This window comes from Leptodactylus fuscus, chromosome 6 (assembly GCF_031893055.1).
Source record: "Leptodactylus fuscus isolate aLepFus1 chromosome 6, aLepFus1.hap2, whole genome shotgun sequence".
Classification (NCBI taxonomy): Eukaryota; Metazoa; Chordata; class Amphibia; order Anura; family Leptodactylidae; genus Leptodactylus; species Leptodactylus fuscus.
The window spans coordinates 103,904,327-103,929,259 of NC_134270.1; the positions used below are offsets into that span (position 1 = coordinate 103,904,327).

Sequence of the window (24,933 nt, forward strand, 5' to 3'; positions counted from 1 at the left end):
TACAGGAGTATATATGTATCAGGTACTGTATATAGCAGTGATAGGTAATACATGTAATTATATAGTATATACAGCCTGTGTACAGGAGTATATATGTATCAGGCACTGTATATAGCAGTGATAGGAGATACATGTAATTATATAGTATATACAGCCTGTGTACAGGAGTATATATGTATCAGGTACTGTATATAGCAGTGATAGGTAATACATGTAATTATATAGTATATACAGCCTGTGTACAGGAGTATATATGTATCAGGTACTGTATATAGCAGTGATAGGAGATACATGTAATTATATAGTATATACAGCCTGTGTACAGGAGTATATATGTATCAGGCACTGTATATAGCAGTGATAGGTAATACATGTAATATATAGTATATACAGTCTGTGTACAGGAGTATATATGTATCAGGTACTGTATATAGCAGTGATAGGAGATACATGTAATTATATAGTATATACAGCCTGTGTACAGGAGTATATATGTATCAGGCACTGTATATAGCAGTGATAGGTAATACATGTAATTATATAGTATATACAGCCTGTGTACAGGAGTATATATGTATCAGGCACTGTATATAGCAGTGATAGGTAATACATGTAATTATATAGTATATACAGCCTGTGTACAGGAGTATATATGTATCAGGCACTGTATATAGCAGTGATAGGAGATACATGTAATTATATAGTATATACAGCCTGTGTACAGGAGTATATATGTATCAGGTACTGTATATAGCAGTGATAGGAGATACATGTAATTACAATGTGATGTGTTGTATTGTGTATGTATAGTGGAAAGCTATATGTAAATGTGAGTGAGTAGAGTGAGGGCTACTCCTGAGGAGACAGTAAGGAGTGTGCAGGCAGGTTGAGGCAGGAAATGCCAGGCAGTGTGTGTGAGTCTATAGCTGGGGCTAGGAGTCCTGCTTTTGTGAGTCTCCTGCTAGGAAGCCATGTTGTTTAGTAGCACCAAAAGTAGCCTGTGACTCAATCCTAAGGGAAAACTATGTTTGTGGAAAATTGCACGCAAATCCGTCCAGGCGTTTTAGCGTGATTGAGGAACAAACATCCAAACTCACAAACATCCAAACACACAAACTTTCACATTTATAATATTAGTAGGATGTTGTACTATACTGCTGAGAAGACCTGGCCCATGGAAATTGACTGGCCCTTTAATACTCATGATCTTGGATCCTTCCAGTAATACATCATCCTCTCCTTCTCTCTCCTTATGCCCACTGCCATGTCTGACATCACACACAACGGCTGTGCTAAACAGTGTCCTCATAACTGGACAAGATATCTGCAATGCAAGATGCAACCTCAGGGCCACTATGCACACTGCCCTACATGCTGACTGGGTTGGGAGTGTGTGAGTGTGTGTGAGTGTGTGTGTGTGTGTGTGTGTGTGTGTGTGTTGGAGGGGAGGGGGGGGGGGTTTGATAATGACTGTACACTACATTCCTGAGTATAGCCAGGAGGGGGCACTATGCACTATTTTCTTGCATCCAACCAGGCTCTGCTTGCAATAGGGGGGCCATAATAAGCGCCACGTTTACACGTATATGCCACAATGTGAACTATATATTAGTCTTGTAAGTTCTTTGTTCCAGTCCAATAAGGGGAATTCTAGATTTTAGGGGAAATCATTTTTATACATGAAATGTTGTGTATTCATTTACAGAAATGAGATATATGCATATTGGCAGCCATTTTTAGACCAACAATTTTGGCCACCAACAAAAACTCCCCAAAAAACTAGTAACAATGCTGAGGTGTGAAACTTTTAGTGCCTTGGGTCTTATTTAATATCCCACCTGCTAAAATCTGAAAAGCAGAAAGGAAGCTGTCAGAAACCAGGAGCCAAAAAACACGCATGTTAACCATTTTATCCCAACTGCATAAAAACTCGTAATTGTTTTAGATTGTTTATGATCATTCGTAAAAAACAATCAGTGGGGGAGAGGCCAAAATCAAAGCAGGAGGGCAGTAAAACCTGGGTGGTGTAGGGGCGAACCACAAAGTAAAGTGATGGGAGGGGAAACAAACTTTATAGTGCAGCAATTCAATTACTTGACACACATTAATAAAGATTACAAAGAAAAACCAAGTCCATAATGACAAATGGAACGTCATACAGAACAACCTGAATGTTCAGTGTTTAACCAACTCATGACCAGGTCCATGTTCATTTCTGCACTTGGTTTTCCTTCTCTTTCTCTTTCCAACCGCCACAAGAATCATCAATGGAAGCAAAATGTATTAACCAATGGAGGCCTCATAACTAGAAGTCCTTCATTATGAGAAGCTATTTTATTAGATGGGCTTAGACAGTTTAATCAAAATGTTACCAAGAACCTCATGTTCATGTATTTTTACATACAGAAGGACTTTAGCAGTAATGTTATTAGAGATAGTGTTGTGGCAACTTTTTGTGTTGACATGTCCATGGATTATGTAATGGACATTGCACTCAGCTAAACTGTAGTAAATGGCTGCTATATCACACCATGTAGCACTGTTTGTGGAATAAGACAGTAGTGTTTTTCTAAACCAAGCCCTTTCATATAGCATATCAATAAAGTGTCTGGTTAGGAAAATTCTGCAAAACTTTTGCTGACAATTCCCTCAAATATTTTAGCCTGAAAACCTTAAGATGCCCATAGACTTAAGACAGGACTCTCTGTGGTGATCCATTTTTAACCTGATTAGGTTGGTTTGGATGGTGGCATTGGCAACACCATCACAATCTTTGGTTATGTTCACAAGTTATTTTAATCCCCAAAAAAATTGATCTTGCAGAAAGGTCCTACACTATTGGCATCTTGCTGGCTCTGTATGTTATTGACAGGTCTACATTTAAAGGGGCTATGCCTTAAGAAGGTCTCCCACTGACCTGCTAATACTAGATAGGATAGTCCAAGTGGTTGAACCCCCTGTAATTGGCAACACTTAGAGGCTTGGCCTTCACATCACTGGTACAGTAAAAGACAACAAGCACAGACAAAGAAGAGAGGAACTTACGAGAGAGCGAGTGGGTACCTTTGGGCAGGTATTCAAAAAGCAGAGAACTCTCTTCCCCCAGGACGTCAGCCTTGAGGGATAGAAGGCTGTTTTTGCTCAGTAGGGCGCTGCGCAGGTTGGATACACTGGTGACCTGTTGATTGTCATCTTTCTCCAGACCCAGCGTGTGAGGTAAGTAATTGGGTTCCCCGCCTTGTAAGGACTCTTCCCCTTGCGAGTACAAGTCTACACGTTCCTCCCGGCTGTCAGAGCTGCCTGGCTCTATGACAGTCACATCATCACCTATACACACACACAAAAAAAAAAAAAAAAAATGACAAGGTGAAATTAAAATGGTCAAAACATAAAAGGAATAAGGCACCATGCTCTGTACAAATAACCTAAAAAAAACAGAAGTACCACATTCTAGAATGCATTAAATTTAAAGGTGTTGTCCAACCAATATGGCTGGTAATACAGAAAAATAAGCTTTCTGATCACCATTTTTCCTACTCAAGGTGGGAGAGGGGCACATAGACTGAATTAGAAGGAACCATGGCTGTAAGAGGCTAACCCACCTAGGTTAATTTTGTTATCCTTACAGGCCCCCATTTGTTCAGTGGTCCTAGGGCAACAGAGGCTTATCTGGCTTTCCCACCTCTTTTTAGGCCATGGGATTGCACCAACATAGTCAGTGCTTGTTCTGGTTACCGGAATTGGAGGTGAAGAAGATTCCTAATTGATCAGATGTTTAATTCACGACCATTTCGGCAGATCTGAATGTGTGCTGTGTATATAAGTACTGTATCACCCTTGTCCTAAATAGTGTCATTTCATTAAACCCAACTTTGACGCAACATAGGTTCAGCTATAACAGGTGAAGAAGGAAAGGAAGCAAAATGTGAAGTAGACAGATGCAAAGCTTACGAGAATGAAGAGAACCTAGCCTATTTCATGGTCAGGAAAGCAACAGTTAACCGGAGATAGCTCTGGTCAGATTAGTTCAGCCATGAATTATAGAACAGTCCGAGCCCATTAAAGCAGTAAGCTGGAGGTACATGATACACGGCAGCGTTAGGGAACAAGGGGGAGGCTCTTCCTTGTGTTGCCTTTAGATTGAAAATAGCAAGCCTTCTTCCCAACCTCCAATGGGCTCCTTGTAACAGATGAACTGATTGGTAAGGCATGGGGTCAGGAATAGATTTGACAAATGGATACAGTGAAACCTTTCCAAAAGAGCAGCCCCATAGAATACAACTTTTTAAATGCAATTCTGGGTAGTCATCTCAAAGACGTTCCACTGTATATAAAACACAAATTCACAATACTAAAATGACATCATAAAGTCTATAATCCAGCCTTAATGTGAATTGGTAGACAGTGGAGTAACATATTCCAAACATAGAATCAAAAAAATAGATATAAAATTGATGTTAGACGACAAGGACACCATCAGCAGTCTCTGCCACTTCGGGTCTGGTTTCCTGCACATGACTTAATGGACAGTTTAATGGAGAATTAGCAAAATGTTACATTTTGTGGATTAGCAAATGCTGGACTAAAGGAATTTGCAATTACAACGTACTCGCACAGGAAAAACAGTGAAAACCTCTGTACAAATTCTCATCCTGCTTTCCCAGAATCAGATATAACACAAACTCAATGTACAATTACAAAAGTAACACAAACAAATAAAAAGTGATAGTAAAATGATACAACAAATAATAAAACTCTACATATAAATGTACATTACAGCCAAGTAGCATTTAAGAATTTTTTTGAAGAACAATTTAATAGGCATCTGGGGATTTGGGGCTTAGGACAATTATAACTGGAGATGGGAGTTACCCCCTAAGGGTTCAGGAAGTCAGTACAAGTGTAATAAATAAATGGATTATATAACATAAACACACACATAGATACACAGATAGATAGAGATCTCTCAATAATGTAGGAGGTAGAAAAACTGCACATGTACCTCCAGTGTAAAGGTAAGCGCTGGGAAAGAACTGGAGACACTGGGTGTGAGCGACTTCACAGTAAAGAAAAGGGGGCAATTAGGGATTAACCGGATTTACCAAGGGGGTGGAGGAGTTGGGGAGTGCCACATCACTGTGCGCTTCTAAACAAACAGGTTTCAGTATATGAGGTCACAATGGTGGTTACTGGGAGAAGCCAACAGGGGATGGGGGGTAGATGTGGTGCATGGAAGAAGAGGGAGCCAGGGGATGATACAAATGAAGAACAGAGACAGAAAGGGCTAAAGATTAAGTTTAGAGTTGGGGTACAGCAGCCGAGAGATTAGAGAAGGGGTATAAAATTCTCGATTTTAACGTTTTTTGCTTAAATAAACTTAAAAAGTTCCTGAGCTGGCAAAGGAAGAAAGAGGCAGATATATTTGATGCAAGCTTCCTCTTCCTACCACCCAACTACTGTCTACAATGAAGAAAACGTTGATTATAGCTTGTGGAAGGAGGACAGAGCCTGCATGGCATATATCAGACACCTGGGCAGAGCTAGCAGCAATTTCACATTTCTGATGAAATTCAAAATTAGGATTAATAGTGGTAGCAAATTAATGCAAGTTACTGCCCAACCCTAATGCAGGGGCACAGGATTATGTAACAAGCACATGAGCAGTCTTAGACACAGGGTACAGAAGAAGGTGGTGGTTATAGACAATGGTAGTTCCATACATGACCTGTGACCTTTCACATAGAGGTCTTACTGTCTAGCTCCATCTAGAAATTTGCATCAGATCTGTCATATTCAAATAACAGGAGGTGAACATACGAAGCAGGAGGATGACCGGGTAAGAGCACAAGCTTCTGACTGTACGTTTCCTCCCACCCTTAGCTTTTCTAGATTCTATAATGGCAAACCTGTGCTGGGATACAAGTCCTCATCTGTGCAACAGAGGGCCGTTCAGACAGGAAATGCTCATCCAGCTTTTCCAGAATAGGATCAAACACAAACATCTGATTAAAAGAGATCGTAAATAACCCATAGCAAAAAAAATAAAAGAGGGGAGAGATGAGCAGGTGAAAGATGATTTAGCAGAGGGCATTCTGTGCTCCAGTGGGGAATGTGAGAACAGTATGTGGGAGTACTGGAGAGAGGGGTGGGGGGGTAAGAATGAAATGGGAGTTGTTGAGTCTGTGGGAAGGGAGGATTTCTCAGGGTCAGGAATGTGGGGTTGATGTTTATCTTTGTAGGATCGGTGCTGCTGTACGGCCCGTACCTTAAAGCAAAGGCCCTGGGGTGGTGGGAAATGTGCTATGGTTTAGATAGCCAGCTAAGCATGAACCTAACCAGAAGTGTGCCCTAGAACACAGACTCGTACCAATAGATAATCACAAACCGCAAGAAGAACTGAATTTTCACAGCATGTTCATCCTGATCTTCCTGGTTCTTCACAAATGGAAGGGCAGCTGGCCATTTTTTTTTACGGACTACATAAAGCAATGTGGTAACCCTCATAGGCAAAGTGATGGTAGCTGTTTGTGGCTACATAATAGAGAATTTGTAACAATGCAGAGCTCAGAGCTGGTACAAGCTAAATATCCGGGATCTGGCAGATCCACCCTAGTCTTCAGATAAGATCTTCTCCCACAGTGTGATCATTACGCTAGGTATCTGGGGGAAGGGGAGGGGTTGGTCATTATGCTTGGGTACACACTAAAGACCTGCGCCCTGGTTACCAACCTGCTATCAGCCCTTGGCACCAATAACTCACCAGCTCAGCTCAGACTGGAGTGAAGAAGGGAGAGGTTCAGTTGGTTTGATCTTGTTATCTTAAGTATATTATCTGGGGGTGGGAGAGGTTGGAGCAGACTCAGTCAAGAATCAAACAAGCTTATTGGCATGTCCGAATAGATATTTGGCATTGCCAAAGCTAGTAAAGTGGGGGGGTGGGGTGGGTGATTTATGGTAAAACAGTCTTCCTCTAAGTTGGTGACAGCTGAATACGTATTGGGCAGAGATTGACACAGTGGTCTCCTCTTCTCCTAGTAGAATGTGGAGTCTCCTCTTCTCATCTGCAAATGTGAAGTCTGGGATTTGGGCAAAGAGTCTTCGGAAGTAGACGGCCCTCACAGCTGAGTATTTGGTGCAGTGTAGCAGGAAGCGGGCCTAGTCTTCTAGGGCCCCCTGGTCACAGTGCTGGCACAGTCTGTTCTCCCGTGGCTTGTACGTCTGCCTGTGTAGCCCAGTCTCCAGATCTCCAGGCTGTGGGCGCTCAGTCTGTACCGGCTCAGGGTCTGTCTGTGTTTGGGGTGGGGTATTCTCTCCAGGTAGGTGAATCTCAGTCTGTGAATCCAGATTGTGTCAGATCTTACCTTCATAGCAGATCCGCCACATCATATAACTAATGCCTCTATAACAAATGCTGTGGTATGATCACTTGGTCTTTGGATTTGCAATCCAACAATTCATGTATGTTGAACCTGAGCGACCAATTGAGCTGTGTAACCATTATAACCTATCAGATTGCAATTTCCATTAATCTTTTTGACAGTGGTCTCTAACCTGTGGCGTTCCCAACGTTAAAAAACTACAACTCTCAGGATCCCCTGACAGCTGAAAGCCAGTCCACAGTATACAGCTACATATGTATTCGACTGCAGTGCCCACAGTTCCAGACAGGTTCTTGGAAACATTCCCATACTGGGCCATGCCTTTAACCACGTATGACGATTGACCGAGCTAACACGACCCAGGTTTCATATACCAATACATGGAGTTTTACATGCAGAGTGATCCAATACTGACCCAGGATATTGCAATGGGAAAGGGAGAGGGTGAATAGGAATACTATTCTGGAATATCATAAAAGTGCTTCTCAGGTGTGTAACAAAAGGGGTGTGGAAGGGTTAAAGCAGTTGAAGCAGACACTGCTGTTACCATAGGGAGAAGAAGGGGAGGTGAGGAGAGACATGGGGAGGGTAGTTCTGGAGCCTGGGGAAATAGGAATGTAGGGTGGGGATACGAAAACAGAATTAAACCCTCAAAGTCCCTACATCTGACTGTGAATAAAGCAGGAGATGGTCTATAGGGAATGAGGGCAGAATAGTCTGAAATGCATATATTAAATTAAAAACAACTCTCCAACGACCAATAAACTGGAGCTGAACATTTATTTGTCTGATTATTCCATTTACAAACGTTGTGGGGGGAGTGAATCTGTAGAAATGCTTTACGCTACCTAACAACTGTTCACCAACTGGATAAGCAGCTATCAAACACCTTTTGCATCACTATTATCCAGCGTACACACAGGATGGGAAGGATTAAAATGCAACACGTCCAAATGCTTCCTACATAGCAAGGGTACATTCACATGATACAGGTGGGTGCAGTTAATACTGAATGAGGCAGTGAGCACGGGTGAGCATTTTGTGCTCTCCACAGCAAAACAGTTTTTTTTTTTTTAAACGGACACAGAGTCGGACATGCAGGACTTTGTGTCCGGTTAAGAAAAAATGTTTCGCCACAGAGAGCATAAAACGCTCACCGGCGCTCACGGTCTGCCAGGTTTCCATCTTCTGCCGGCAGAAGACAGAAATCTGAAAACTTAGATGGGCGCTGGAGTGAATCCAGCATAAACTCCACTAAAACCGCATGTACAAAAGGCTAGTATAAAAGTAGTAAAAACAAAAAAACAATTGAATTTGGCCATCCATTTGCAATTGTACTTCACAATGCTGAGACTAAATCCTTAAATGACAGGCTTTCCAATCCACAGAGGCCCAAGTGTAATGGTCGGGGAACATTTACACCATATACAAAACTGAAATGTAAGAAATCTGGGTCGGACACTGAGGGAGTTTGGAAGATTAAGAAAGGATTGGGTCTAATTTGGTTATGTATGACTGTTATAGTTCTTAGCTACTTTTGACAGCTTCTGTGTGTATTGCTCTTATTTGTTATAAGGTTATAATTTTTTTGAGAGGTTTTATTTTGCTTGTTCGAGTTCTAATAAATATTTTTGTAATATATATATATATTATATATATATATATATATATATATATATTATATATATATATATATATATACACACACACAATCCTCTAGCATCAGTTGCCCACAACCTTACAGACAGGTGTGGTGCCATGGCCCTTGCTCACCCCAGAACATGGTGACAAATGAAATTGAGGGTAGTTCCTTTGCTGATAGTGTTAGGGTTCAGATTCGGGACACGCTTTCAGACAAGTTGGGCTACAAGGCCATAATGTCCCTGAAGATGTTCCGATTTTATGGCTCTGGTTTCAACATCATATGTAGGTGATAGCCACATGCACCACCTGACCCACGGTAAGGTGATATGAAGGCCATGCATGATGTGAAGTTACTTCCAGACCATTGTTATCTAACCCACCAGTAATCCTCTACCCCCAATCCATCATGGGGAGAAGGGCCCCAGTTATGTTCTCCTCTATTAGGGCCTCTTTCCTCTCTGAACGTCCCTGAACTTTAAGAAGGCAACAGAAAGGAAGCCGAGCCAACAGTTTAAAAAAAATAAAAAAAAAAATAATACAAAGTAATTACCAGAAACCAAGAAAAAAAACAAACAGGAACTCCACCCCAACACCACTGGACGAGTCACATCGGCTCCCACCTCCCACACACCGGATAATTGCTCTCAACAAACCAGTTGCCGGGAGGATTTGCTGGAGGTAGTGAAACGTAAAAAGCCTTAGGCCAGACAGCTCCTCTAATCTAACTAGATTTAATAGGCTCAGCCTCCAACTCAATGACTTTTTAATGATTTTCTAAAAAGGGTCTAAAGTCCCAGGAGAAATTGTATCCTTCCTTGTTAAAGGCACAGCAGCCCCTTTCTCCCTCTGGTATTGAGAACGTCAGTCCATACTATATTCTATTTACAGTCTTGACTCTACTCATTCCCCTTATTTTTGAGGGAGCTTTAAGTGTAAACAGGTCTGAGGGGTGTGTCTACTTCGTGAAAGGTCCATGGGGTGGAGCTTGGGTCAGTAGGGTCTCTGACTTAAGTTTACTGTTGCTAAGCCGTGAATGCAATGCAACATGATGTGGAATGTGGAGGGGGCTGCTAGATTATATATTCCATAAGGGGTGGCAGGGAAGAGACCCTAAAGAAAATTCATGAATGAAATTTTGGATTATTAGAAGCAAATAATATTCCTAAAGAGCAACTTAACTTGATTGTGATGCAATTTCACAGTGTACAGAATAGAAGTCGGGGGGGGGGGGGGGGGGGTCCATAGCAAATAAACGCCCTTTTCAGTTGCGGCTTGACACCAGCACTAGTCACTAGGGACAGACAGCTAATGCATTTTTCACTACCTTGTACATGGTGGTACCCATAGAAATTACATCCCTGTGCTGCTTCTCATCATGTATAAATATGGAGGGGGTTGATACCAGAATAGAATGGACCCCCACTGCAGCAGTAACATGGGTTGTCTCTACTGTATGTGTAACCAGAGCATATGTATTGTAATGTAAATGGTATGCTAAGGGGTGGGCATGTTCCAGCCCCCCACTCAAGAAGGGTAACAGTACTCAAAAATAAAAGATGCCCACTATAGGCAATATGCTATTAAATAAGTGGGTTTCTTGGGGCAGAATGCAACGCATAACTTAAAGCATCCCTAAAGGAAGGTGCATGCACCATTGCTGTCAGCTTATAACAAGAATCCACAACAGAAAACAAAGTGGTCCATGCAGGGGCCATAGACAAGGACAAAAGAGAATCAGAAAAGCATTTCCCAAGAATTGTCTTTTCTGATTCTAGTTACGGTACTTGCTGTTTTTGTCCAACCAAGGTAAGTGTCCTTCTCTAGTCTTGGTGAAGTGAGACAAGACTTGTTAAGGCAGCACGCCAATCACCAGAAAATCACTAATAAGCCTTCGCGGACAGAGAGGCGCATATGTAAAGGGATTAGGGATTGGAGCAGAGCATCTTGACTGGCAGTAATTGGGGACAGATAAGTCTCCAGACATGTATGTCTCATTTACTCTGCTTTGTTTGGTATAATGAGGGTGAGGGAGGTCGGGAGATGTGTGGCAAGCGTAGAGGACACCCAATCGTTCAGTCTTCCTGTCCATCCTTTAAACCCTGCACAGCCCTGGTTAACAGTATAATCCTAGGATTTCAGTGAATTATCCTAACAAGATCCCAGAGAGGAACTTTGCTAACTAGCCCTGTGGATATGTCTTGTAACATTTGAAGCTGAACACCCAGCCAAGGCTTCTGGATCTCCATGGAAACCAGTAGGCCGAGAGCTGCAAGGTCGCTGTGACCTGGGGGCTGATCGCTGTGTGCCGTCCACAGGCGGATACTGACAGTGTCCAGAAATACTTAGTAACAGTCACTAATGAGTGGCTGCCTGGCAAAGACAACATAACCAGATAACTAGGCAACAAGAAATAGAACAGACATGAATGAGCGAATATGATCAGAAATGCTCCTATAATGAAATATAACAGCTAACAAGAGCACTAACTATTTCTGGTCATTTCATATTTACAATATACTACTTGGATATGAAACTGTAACATTCTTTGTGTTTTAATTCCTCTCCGTTGCAAGATTTTGTTTTGCAGTCAATGTTAATATATGGACTGACTATGTTAATCAGGTAATTGGCTGCTTATATAGGTGCGGGTTTGTTACAGTGTGTCAGAACTGTCTTGTAACACATCATTGTTATGGGCTGTTCTCAAGTAGGAATTTGACACTGAATTTGTCAAGCAAAGTTTCTGCTTCAGGAATTTGAAGCTGATTTTTCTCTTGTTGTCAAAACCGGACAAGGAATTTAAATCGAATCATGAATTTCCGCTAACTGATTTAAACCCTTCCCAACATCCACCGTACTAGTATGGCAGATGCCAGGCGTTTAACTATGGCGGCCGCCCAGCAGCTGCCATAGCCGCCGGGTGTCTACTGTTTTATATAGTAGACACTCAGCACCCACACCAATTGGGGGCACATTAATCCCTCAGACGCCTCCGTCAAAGCTGACCGAGGCACCATTTCCTGTCATCACCGGCACCCGGAGTAAGTTGCAATAGAAACACCGGCACCCGGAGGTAGCATGCGATAGAAGCGCCGGTATTTTGCAATGCATTAGCCTTATCATGCATTGCATTAGTGATCAGACCCACTGGAGTTCAAGACCCCTGGGGGGTCTAACATATGCAGCAACAAACAAAAAAAAAAAAAGTTTTAAAAAGTAAAAAAAATTAATTAAAAGATCAAATCACCCCCCCTTTCTCTACAACACATATAAAAGTACTTAAATACTGTGAAACAGACACATTAGGTATCCCTGTGTCAGAAAACTCCCGCTCTACAAATCTATAAAAATATTTTTCCTGTACGGTAAACACCGCAGTGGGAAAAAAAGTCCAAAGTGTCAAACTGTTTATAAGGATGGTCTTTTTAGCATCATTGTAGATCTGAGGAATAAAAAAAAAAAAATTAAAAAAAAAAAAATTCAATTGTGACTTTACCGACATTGCTTATTTGAATAATTTTGCACCTGTGCCATCCTGTCACAAACTGTCCTTCGTTAAATGATACGTCACTCACTGTGTGCTATCCAATCAGTACTGCCGATACATGAATAACCATAATTCAATGGAATGCAAGGTATATAAATAGGGAATGTAGCAGCCTGCAAGAAGGGAGTGTCCTAAAATAATCCATCATTAATCGTAATCTGGGTAAAATATTCAATTATTCATAGACTTGGGTCATAATCACACAGTCTGCAGAATCACAGCAGCTCATCCATAAAGGCAGCTGTACATGGTAAAGCAGTTTGTTGTATTTACTTAGACCACCAATGATTATCTTTTCTTAGGAGAAGCTGGACATCAACCCCTGTAAACCATACCAGTTGTCACCAAGCTTTCTCAGAAACCAAAATTCCAGCTGAATTATTTTACTATTATTTTAACTGAAGGAGCGGCAACAAAGAATACAGATGTACAGAGAATAAATGGGATTGGTTATATATGCATATGGGAATGTACAAAAACTTACTTGAATTGTCCTGGTTGCTGTACTGCCACTGTGTGCTGGAGATGAAGGATGGCTCCGGGGACCCTGTTCTGCAGTTCTCCACCATCTGCTGTGTGATGTGTCTAACAGTCTCTTTATTCTTGCGGTTCTTCCTGCGACCTGAATGTTGCCAGCCATCTCCTTGTTCCACATACAGGTTTCCAGGATCCCCTTTGTTGGCGCCTATATAATGAGACGGGGAGACCTGCTCCTCCTTGATCCGCATTGGTCCATAGCACACGTCTCCAGGCCATACAGAAGACACCTCATCTTGGCTGTCCACTTTTTGTTCAGCATCCTCCTTGCCATAACTGCTACCACCTTCATGACAGCTAGCAATGGCAGAGTCTCCAGAAGAATTGGCTGGACTTGTTCTCCTTGCGAGCCACGGCGAGATACTACGCCCTGCCACCACAGCAGATAGCAGGGCTTCAGCACTGCTGGAAGGGGCACCCATATCATAGTCTACAAGTTCATCAGAAGTCTCCGATTTGATGCTTATATCCAAAGCGGCCTTGATAAAGCTGTGGCAGGCCTGGACAATGTCTGTCATCTGGAGGTAACTGGCCGCAGACATCACCTCAATGACATTTTTACTGGTCAGTGCCAAGTGAGCAGAGTACATAAAGTCTATGATGGCCTTGAAGCCCTGGGCTGTGACAATGTCTAGTTGAGTGACTGTGGTCTGTTCAGACGTCTTCTGTACCTGACAGTAGAGGGTCTTGAAGTATCGACTGCTGCCCAGTAGGACGTTTTTGTGCGCCTTAAAGATTTTCCCCTCCACAATGATGCAGACGTCACAGAGGATTCCATGTTGCCGCTGTTCATTGAGCTCATTCAGAAGCTGCCTGTAGTGGGACGGGATCTCCATATCCTCTTTACGGTTATTCATTTGTGGACGTCTTTGGTTTACGGTCCCCACAAAACTGTTAAAGCAGAGTAGAAATTAATTTATCAGCAATCACTCTGACAGTATATTAATGTATGACATCATTTTTTTTCTAGTGGCTATCCAGTAAGTGTACTACTAGTCTCAGCATGCTCTTTCAAGAAGAAGAAAATCACAGGTTAAAAACATAGAATTTTACAAAATGTAAGGTGTATTACAGGGGAAGGGGGGGTGACTATTTCCGGTGTACAAGTACAAATCTTTCCCCTTGAAGATCAAAAGGAGATGAAGAGGCTGGATTCAACTTCCAAGGACATTCCACATTAGAAAACATCAAAGGGGTCACTTCCCCCTCCTCCAAGCCACTACCACCCCCATACCCACACCCTATTGGGGTTTGCTTTGGGCGGTGAAATCCTGGTCTAAATAATCCGAGAGATTAGTGTCAATCCCAGAGCAGAGAAAGGCGAGCCCAAGAAAACACAAGGAAAGGCTAAAAGAGACAGAGAAGGCTGGCAGATCAACATCACAGATTAAATATGGATAGACTGTCCGTCACTTGCTAAAGGGGTTGTTGATTATGGGACAAGTCATATGTAGACAGAGGTGGAGGCAAAAGTATCAGGACTCTATAAAAGGATACACATCAAGAATTACCAGTCAGTGACTACTTCCATTGCTTACAAGAGGTGGATCTCATGGGACATAGCAGTAGTTCCCTATTGTAAGAGATAATAGTTAGTCCCCCCTGTGCCAACCTCAGATTAAATACCTCCTTCAAGTTTAGTGGAAAGAGACATACACAGACATGGCGCCAAGTATGCACTGCAGTTAGTGCGCACCTTAGTGAAGGTAATAAACACCTACATAGACACCCACTGACTGCTTATCCAGACTGAGGTCACAAGCGTTACTGGTGCACAGAATGAATGGTCACTACTCCAGGCATCACTCACAGGATGAGTAATTGTGGTTTTCACACATCTTATATGCAGTGGTGTGATCCTGCAGATGGAGTCATCATCTGGCCCATTTGACAAGCTGCACAACCTGCACCAGGGTTTCAAAGTGAAAAGTCTTTGCACCGATGGTGTAAATGATACTTGCACTTTTAATAGAAGAGCGGGCAGGAAGGTGAGTTTGTGTCAGGAGTCACACAATTTTTTAAATGGTAGTGAATGCAAAATATGGGGGGGAGGGGGGGTGGCAGCTAAAGGGCTACTCCAGGTATTCCTCTGCTGGAATGGGAATGCCAAAACATGACAACATAAATAAATAAAAATAAATTGTTCATTATCATATCTTGTAAATTGGGTAAAAACAAAAAGGGCAGAAAAAAAAAAAATTTATTCAATGCTTTTTGCCATCTGAAATGCTCAACTTTTTGTAACTCTTGCCATCCGGATAAGAGAGCTATAAAGCATGATAATCTTTCGGTGGACAGCCATTTCTCCTGATCTCCCCCCACCCACACATATGCACACATAGCTATTGGTTCAATGCTTGTTCTGCCAACAACCATTTCATCCAACTATTTTTCAGCTAAGCTAAATGTACATGTGTGTAATGGAGAGAGGGGGGATTCACAGCCATACACATCTGGCTGCAGCTTATTTCCCAGAGAACAAAAGGATTGGACAGTATAGAACCAACTGCCTTATCCCTAAATATCCTGATATCTACCAACTGGAAGAGTCAGAAGGCCCCACTGACATAAGATGAGCAGCAAGTGCCATTGAAATTGAATGGTTCAGCCAACAATTATCAAATGTGTATGACTAGCTTTGGATATGGCCTCAATGTTTAAAGGGGCTCTATCACTGGGAAAAGGCATTTTTAACTAATCACATCTTTGCATAGCCTTTAGAAAGTCTATTCTACACCTACCTTTAGTATGTAGATTGCCTCAGTGGTTTTTGAATAAGTCAGTTTTTATTCATATGCTAATGAGCTTCCAGCCAGCACAGGAAGTTCCCAGCAGCATTTGTCTCTCCTATTATCTCCTATGTGTATGGAAACAGGAAGCTGAGTCCTTATCAGCAGCCTGTGCTCATAGGAAACAATAGGAGAGGAATGCACGATGTATCGTGCACCAGTCTAATTAGCATATGAATAAAAACACACTTATTCAGAAACCACTGAGGCAATCTACATACTAAAGGTAGGTGTGGAATTGACTTTCTAAAGGCTATGTAAAGATGTGATTAGTTAAAAATGACTTCTCCCAGTGATAGAGCCCCTTTAAGATGGCCATAAACAGGTATGTAGGTTTGCCAAAACCATTGATTTTGGCAAAGCTGGCAGTCCATTTCATGTGAATGTGGACCTAGCAATACTCCCCTGATGGCAGACGTTGGGGAAGGAAAGAGTAACACATATTAGCCAACAGCTATTTGACGTGTATGGGCAGATTTAGTTCCCATGCAAATAACACATACATATGACTCCCCAGTTTTTGTGAGATCATAACTCCCAGCATGCTAGAGACTGCCTTAGACCATACCAGTATAAACAGTAAGGACTCACCACTCGTAGAGATAATCCTAGGGTTCCTTAGCAATCTTGACAGTGACAAAGTGTCAGAGAGGCTGCTGGCATGATTTCCCATACACCGGGGAGGAAGGTCTCAAAACCCCTAGAAATGACAAGAGAAACTTTCAATCACAGAGCAGGTATCCCACATGAGCAACATCTCATCCAATCTGGTAGATAATAGTGATATATTGTGTCACTTTTCTGGTGCGTTTTGCTTCATAAGTGTACCCTAAATTTCTCCCTGGTAGAGGGTTTTCATAATATTCAAGTCATGCAGACCAAGGGAAAAAAATATTGCAGTTCTACTGTGTAGGGACATTTATTCCATCAATATAGATTAAAGGTTGTCCTCCCACATATTAAAATTTTACTCGACTGCCAACCCCCTCCAGCACCTACTACATGGGAGGATTGAGAGTCTGTGTTAATAACCAACATAAGGTGTGACCAGAATAGGATGCGGCTCGTCATTTAGGTAGAAAGCTGACAAACGCCTTATGATCATCATTTTAAAGGGCCAGTAACCTTAAACACAGCAGCTTATAATAGTGCAGGGGCGTAATAAGAAGCATGTCTGACATCAGTCACATACATTTCTTGATCCTGGGGGCAGGAAAGCTTCGGTATGGTCACTCATCCCATTGAATAATACAGTTAGAATGTCTCCAGCCTAAATGTCACCCTGTTTTGTGGCCTACCAATATGGCTGCAACTACAGCAAAGCTAAATATCACTTAAAGGGGTATTCCTATGCCAAGCATTTACATTACAAGGGCTTAAAGGGGTTGTACAGCATTAGAAAACTTGGATGATTTCTTCTTAATAAGAAGTGGCATCATATACATTGGTCACATGGCCATGCTGCAGATCAGTCCCAATTATTTTAATGGGAATGACTTGTAGCGGCGCAATGTGAGCAACAAATTCGAGATCACTTCCTGAGTATGAGAAAGCAGCCATGTTTTCTATTTCTGCACAAACCCTTTAACATAGAAATAGCTCTTGAAGTCATATTTACACTATGCAATTTTTTTGCAAGTGTTCAGAATCCCTGCTAGTCCTTCCAGTCTGGTCTACCAAGAAGAATGGGAGCTGTCCTCTTCATGTCTGTGCACCTTTTCTTTTTGTCACCAAATTCCTCTGAGCTCTTCTGATTGGCTGACATTAAGTGGCACTTTGGCGGCTGTTTAGTACAACTTACACCCACCCATTGGTGCTAATAGGGTATTACCAGAGACTGGTGACGTGTTCCCTTTTAATTAAGACATTTCTTATTTTGTTTAATGAACTAACATAAGAAAATAATTGGAAGTGTGCCCTGTCCCTTTAAGCATATATAGTGTAATATAAGAGGGAATCAGAGCAAGAAAATTACAGGCACAGAGAAACTATCAGAGAACAAAGTGCCCCAGATATCCGCCCCACATGGAGCAAGTGGCCCACTTTCCACTCTGCTCACAATCCGCAATTCACTTAAGCCATCACCCTCAGTACAAGAATCTCCAGATCTATAAACTGGCAACAGCGCCTTCAATCACAATGAGGACAAACAGCTTATTACAGGGTATGTCTCCACCCTAATAAGATGCTCAGACCATGTTCAGTCTGACGGGCAGTTAGAAAGATGGTAGACGTATGACAGTAGAGCAGGCAGAGACTACAGGAGTATAATATATATATATATATATATATATATATATATATATATATATATATGACAAGTCTAGGCTAGAAAGCTTGTACGCAAGTCCTCTTTCTATTTATCTGTTTAGTATAATAGACTAATTTGGAAAATTATTAAGAATAACCATGAGTAGGAATCAAAGCAACTGAAACGTAAACTATGAGGCAGCTTTGCAAATAATGTTCATTAAAAATCTCCAGTTTTGAGTCTATGGCTCCTTTGCATACAAGTGCGTCTCCTGCAGACTACAAAAAACCCTGTGTGTAGTCTGATTCTGCAGTAATGTGTTACTTCATACACACAGTTCTACATAAGAAGCTTTATACACAAAACAGTAGGTGATCCGATCATATATGTACAAAGTTGCTTTAAAGAGGTCATTTCACCACCTACACCAAGTCCAGCTCTTTACATTAAATAATAGCTGCTTGTTCACCAATTCTGAAGCACTTTGAATTGTTTCACTAGCCCCCACTGTGCCCAAGCAATCAATGCTGTTAGTTTTGGTGCCTGATAACCTATTTAGGCTCTGCACTGTCAGGAGGGCGGTGTCAGGCAGGAGCGGGCAAGGGGTGCGATTCTAAGCTCCGATACTGGAGATAAGCTGTGAACATCTGTAATTATGCCTCATCTCCATTTGCTCTACTATACTAATAAACACATTTAACTTGACTTTTCACATTAATAGGGGGAAATCGAAACTGATATCAGGGCTGACAGTTCTGCTATGGCCGACTCAAGCGGAGGATGCCCCAGTGTTTATATAATTCCACATACCTAAGTTTGCCTGGTATACTGGTGAAGGGATCCTGACCGCCAATCAGAGCCAATGTGTTAGCCGCCAAGTGTGTCAGGCGTTGTCCAGTGGAATTCTAAAAATGCCTCTTTACCTAGGTTCATTCACCTACCACAGATTGGGTGTGGGGACGCCACTGCCACTTACGGAAGAGAATATAAAATTCAGGACTTGTAGTTACTCAGCAGCTAGACACCTATATATTGCAAACAAATGGTGGTAACAGGTGGGCAGTATATTCTTCACCCAATTATATCATAAAGTGCTGATAGATGCCAGGGCATAAAATACAATCTGCAGCCTGCCCTCACTACACCAAGTAAAACACTATGCCTGAGGTGCTGCCACCAATTCAGACCTGGGCTTAGGAAAGTGTATGACGCAGCATTACAATCATAAGACTACTTGCTAGGGGATTTTACCTACAAATATAGTTTATGGACAAATCTTGAGAGTAATCTCAATTTTTTGGGGGGCAGAAAACTGGCGCTGATTTATTTATTTTTTAAATAAACTGGCACTGGGAGATAGAGTCAGATATATTTGACTTCCTCGCCCCACCACCCAACTATTAAGTACAGGGAAGAAATTCAGCGTGAGTAGAAGGCCTACATGAAATATATCAGACTCCAGGCCATCATCAATTTCACAAATCTGCTGAAAATCAATTGTATTTGTATAAAATGTCAAATTAACCAGCTCAGTGCTATAAGTGACCAACTACCCGTGTTACGATTGGGTGGAAGTGCAACCAGATACACTGTACACAACCAGATACATCCAATAAATAGCAAGAACTAACAGTCCATGTTCTACAGACTGTGCCTCTTCAGCAGTTGCAAAACCATAACTCCCAGCATGCTCCGGTGACAACATGAGAAAATGAAGCATCTACTGCATTTAACAATGTACCAAAATCCTCTGATATTTTGGATGTGCCTCTACTCCACAGTCAATGGAAATCTAACCTGCACCCCCCCTTATGTTGCATTGCTGCAGCTTCATTTTCTATGCTGGGGAAGGGGTTTGGGGTCTCAGCCCAAAGAGTTTCTGAAGTCAGCTCCTGATCCAGATCAAAGCACTTGAACTAAGGATGTCTCATTAGCTAGAATTTTTAGTCCATAGGTGACCAAGCTGATATAACGGAGACCATAAGTGTCATTTTGTAATAGACTGTCACTTCCATGGGCTGCTCTGGAAAAATCCCATAAGCAAAGCTCCCACCTGCAGCACCTGTGTTGTTTCTGCATACTCAGGTAATGCAGCAGTATAATCTGTTTTCCCTGTGTAAATTGGCTGTAGCTTAGATACCCCCCTCTCCCTCTGCAGCCCTGGGGGACAGCGTGCAGTTGCAGCAAAGCTCCGCAGATTCCCCTTTTGGAGGTTACAGGAAGGAGGAGGGAAGGGAGGAAGGGAGTAAGGAAGACACAGAGACAAAAGAGGAAACAAGGGAAAAGGTGAAAGTAAAGAGGGGGGCAGCAAGGGTGGGGGGTAAGGAGGAAGGGAAAAAAGGGAGGAGGTTCTGTCCCTGGCACGCAACCACCTCTGTACAAAGCACAGCATTCAGTGCCCTGCCCAAGGAAGGCAACACCTTCCTCAAAGCCCCAAAAAATAGACTTTCACAAAGTTCTGCCCTGCTGCATATGAGGGCACAGGTGGTGCCTATACATGGCTCAACCCCACTACATGTATCAGGGGACTTGTTGCACCCATCAACACCAACCAACATCACATAAGAACATTATTTCCCCAAATAAACTTCTAATGTGCACTGACATAGTCCTCAGATGTCATGCACTTGGCACACATATACAGATTACAATATTATTGCTGCCCAGTCAGTCCTCTGTGCAACAACTGACTGCAGACTAGTCCATAATTGGCTATTAATGGAAGTCCACGAATCTATGTACCCATGGCCTGTAACCTGAATATGTTACTGAAGGGGTAACCATAGGACCTCTAATCCATGCAACTGCCCTATGACTCTCCAGCTCATGAGCAGATTTATGTATATTAGTAAGTGGAATGACAGAATACGTGGTATATGTGGCACAGCATGACAACCTTCTCCAGAGATATCGCCAGTCCTCACTGGCAAATCTGACAACCTTTTCATTTGTTTTTGCCTCTTGATATTTAGTATTGTAAAAACACAGCAACTGTTATTCCCAGAGCAACATTGACTAGACAGCATGTTACATGGGCAACGTGGCCATGTAGCCCAAGACCTGCAAACTGCCACCTAAAATGCAGCAGGGTAAAGTTGTGGCACATGCAGTCCCAGCCTTAAAGATACACTAAAGCTAGATTATACGTTTAATGTGAAGCTAAATGTAAGCTATTGCTTTATGTTATCAGTCATGTTAGGCTGAAAAAAAGTCTAACTAGGAGAGATGAGACTGTAGCGTACTTCAATAAGAGCAACACAAGCGCAGAAGAAATAAGTGTACTCCCCAGAAGTAATATTATATACAGTACATTGTTCCTCACAAAACAATATCCTCCCCCCACTCCACACAACCATCCATTCTTAACAATTTCCAGTGCCCGTGTATTATTTACACCCACCACCAAGCCTTCCATAGGACACCCACCCAACAACCTCCCTCCACAGACACAAGGGACTGGTAAGGGTGAATAAGTTATACACACACCCAAATATCACACCCCTTGTCCCTGAGGAAAACCCCCCACCCACGGCGCACTGACACATCTAATACTAACACATAACCTGTGTGGTGTGTATATATGATATATACACACTCTATTCTGAACTTCTCTTGTGCATCATATAAACTTCAGACATGACAATCTCAATACTGCTACCTTTCATCTAGCAACTATATTCTGCACCAAAGAACTTACTTCCACATTGTAAGATATAGAGTATAGGCAGGAATAAGCAGACACCTGCCTGTGATAGACACCAGGCTCAGGGCCAGTACTGGAGGAGGGGGGGGGGTCACAGCTTGCCAGGACAGGGAAGAGGGGAGGAGGATGCTCCTCAGTGGTGACCAAGGCCAGCAAGGGTCACCCCACATCTCTGTACAATGCAGCAGAGCCCAGAGGACAGGATGATATAGAGCAGGATACAGGTGTGTGCCAACTCAGTGCTGCCATACAGACACAATGCAATATCTAAAGTACAGCCACAATGGCTACACTAATATATATATTATATATATATATATATATATATATATATATATATATATATATATACACACACACACACATATAGTGTGTCTGTACACAGGTGGTTACATATAAATCTAACCTCAGTATAAATTGGAGTGTACATTATATTATATTTATACATATATATACATATCGCACAGCTACATGCATACAGTCAAGTGTTTATATACACACTCAAGTGATCTGCGATTTAATACCGATAGCCCTTCATACACACACAGCACATATGCGTTGGTTCTCCCTCCCGGTACATGTGTGACACATTCTTACCCTCTGTCACCACCGCGCATACATACACTGATAACGTACAGCAGAGACCCCGGCGGCAGGACACAACGTCCACCCTTACCGTCTCGCCTTTCCCCGGAAGCAGCTACAGTTCTCCTATCGGAGCGGTAGTGCCCGAGCTCCGCCATGCCCCGGTACTGTATAGTCCCTACCTGTGTCCAGTCTCCGGTCAGTCGGTGTCTGTCTCTTCTGCGCGTTCCCGACACTGTCAGACGGCGCTGGGGGCGGAGACTAAGGCGGGGTTTCCTCACAGCCGGCAGGAGGCGTGGTGTCTACAGAGTCAGACAGCGCGGGAAGCCGCGCCCACAGACGCTTCATACTGTCAGCAGGATACTGCTGTTCTCCGCCCACTAAAGGAAGGAAAGTGGAAGACGGGCTGTGGCTTAGAAGAGTGGGTGGGGTTCATTCACTGACACGCCCAGGCAGCTGAGCACTGTTAGCCAAAGCGGTAGGTTAATTGTAATAGTCCCGCCCACGTGTCAGCGTTTGGAAGGAGGAGCTGTCTGCAAGGGGTGGGAGTTGGGTAGCAAGACCACGTGGGGGACTTAAGGAGCACGTGACTAAGGAAATGCCATTCAGGGTCAGTGTCGCCTACCAGTCGTGGCCATTGTGTACCCCATTACACCAGCTCTAAACTGCCGGTGTAGCTGTGTTATGCCTTTCCCTTGTCTTGTGACGTTTATAAACCTGCAAAAGCTTCCAGGATTGTGCCTGTCACCTAAACATGACTGTATGGAACAAAAGTTACCCCTCAACTGCAAGGGCTACCACACTGCATGCACTCAGATACCCCAGCCCCGCAATGATACCACCCACTTGACTAATATGCCCTAGCTTGTATCATTGCCAAAATGGTTTATATCTGTAGAATGGCTGAATGGATTTAGCTAAACAACACAGTAAATACTCAGGGTGACACGGCCCATCAGATGAGGTATGTCCTTCGGTATTTCAGACCTGGTTATGGGTCCTAACACCATCTTGACAGTGCAGCTCTTCCAGAAGAAGTGACATTCTATGCCCAGAAGGTCCTGCCTGGAGGACAGGAAAGTGTGGTGGTGGTGGTGGTGGGGGGATTAGTATAGGTGAATATCCAGAAATTAAACATCACCAGAAAATGTGCCTGGGCCCCGGCGATCTAGGTAACTATCGATTTTTGGTACACTAAGTAATATAGAGGGAGGGGGGGTGACTGCATGTAAATTTTGTGTGCTTTCATCACCTCCAACAAGTCCAGGTCTTTACATTAAAGGGGTTGTCCCATAACAAGGATCCTATCTATACTGCTACCGTGTTTCCCCCAAAATAAGACAGTGTCTTATATTAAATTATCGTCTTATTTTAGGAGGCGTGTCTTATGGAGCGGGGGGCAACCCGCTCCATAAGACATGCAGGAGGATAGAGGAGGGGGAGGTAGGCTACTTACCTTCCCCATCTTCATAGCAGCGCTGGTGCTGCTGTTGATCCCAGCGGCGGAAGTGGTGGGCGGGGCTTAGCGAGGCTGCCGGCAGTTGCCAGGGAGCCTCACTTTGTGGGCATTGCAGCCAGCTGAATGCTGTGCACTGTGTTCCATGTGCACAGGAAAGCTGGCTGCTGCCTCTGCTGTGATACTGGCTGCTGTGGGATGAGCTGGGAGAGCCAACTCCCCGCAGAATATGCACAGTGGGCATCTCCCAGCTCATCCTACAGCAGGGACAGTGGATACAACCTACGGTATCACATCAGAGGCAGCAGCCGGCTTTCCTGTGCACACAGAACATCGCGCACAGTGTTCAGCAGGCTGCAATGGTTTTTGGGGGATGCCTTATTTTCGGGAGGTGCCTTATATTAGGCAATTAAACAGAAACCCCCCCATGCCTTATTTTCGGGGGATGACCTATTTTCGGGGAAACACGGTAGTTTATGTGGATTTAAGACTTTTCCTAAATGCATTATTTTATCAAACCTGCTTTTGTTTGGCCGCTATCTGAGAATATTCACTTAATTGTTTACACTGTGCTTCCATAACCGTGGACCAGGGGATGGTCTTATCTCTCCGCCCAGGACAAGTGACATAGCTCCCTGCTCTCAGGAGGGGAGGGGGAGCTGAGTGCTCAGTGCTTGTATTTCTGAGCTCTTTATCTCTCCACTCAGGACAAGTGATGTAGCTCCCTGCTCTCAGGAGGGGTGGGGGAGCTGAGTGCTTGAAACAGCTTGTGTTTCTGAGCTGTTTATCTCCCTCTTCCAGTTATCAGTTGGCTAATTGAATTTTGCTGATAACGGCTGAGACAGGGAGTCCATTAAACAGAGACCTAAAAGTGAGTATATTGCAAACTGACTCTTGGCCCTGTAGCATGTAAGATTGGGATTCTGATCACCTAACAAATCCAGCCCTGCTACATCAGGTTCATATTGTGCATCTTCCAGATACTGTGCTAATTTATATACAACCATCCCTCATTACTGACTGCAAACAATGTACTCTATGA

General features: G+C 43.0%; 1 protein-coding gene across 5 annotated transcripts in view; it reads right to left on the minus strand.

Annotated features, from left to right (window-relative positions):
- Positions 1-24,933, minus strand: part of ZBTB46 (zinc finger and BTB domain containing 46) — a 71,862-nt gene that overhangs the window by 6,232 nt on the left and 40,697 nt on the right. The window contains exons 1-4 of one of the 5 annotated variants that reach the window (XM_075276918.1): positions 22,618-22,698; positions 16,488-16,596; positions 13,055-13,998; positions 3,046-3,327 (exon numbers count right to left, since the gene is read on the minus strand). In XM_075276918.1, the coding sequence (XP_075133019.1) occupies positions 3,046-3,327; positions 13,055-13,964 (1,192 nt within the window). In that variant the 5' untranslated portion in view covers positions 13,965-13,998; positions 16,488-16,596; positions 22,618-22,698. The other 4 variants (XM_075276920.1, XM_075276919.1, XM_075276921.1 and 1 more) reach the window with 4 other exon arrangements.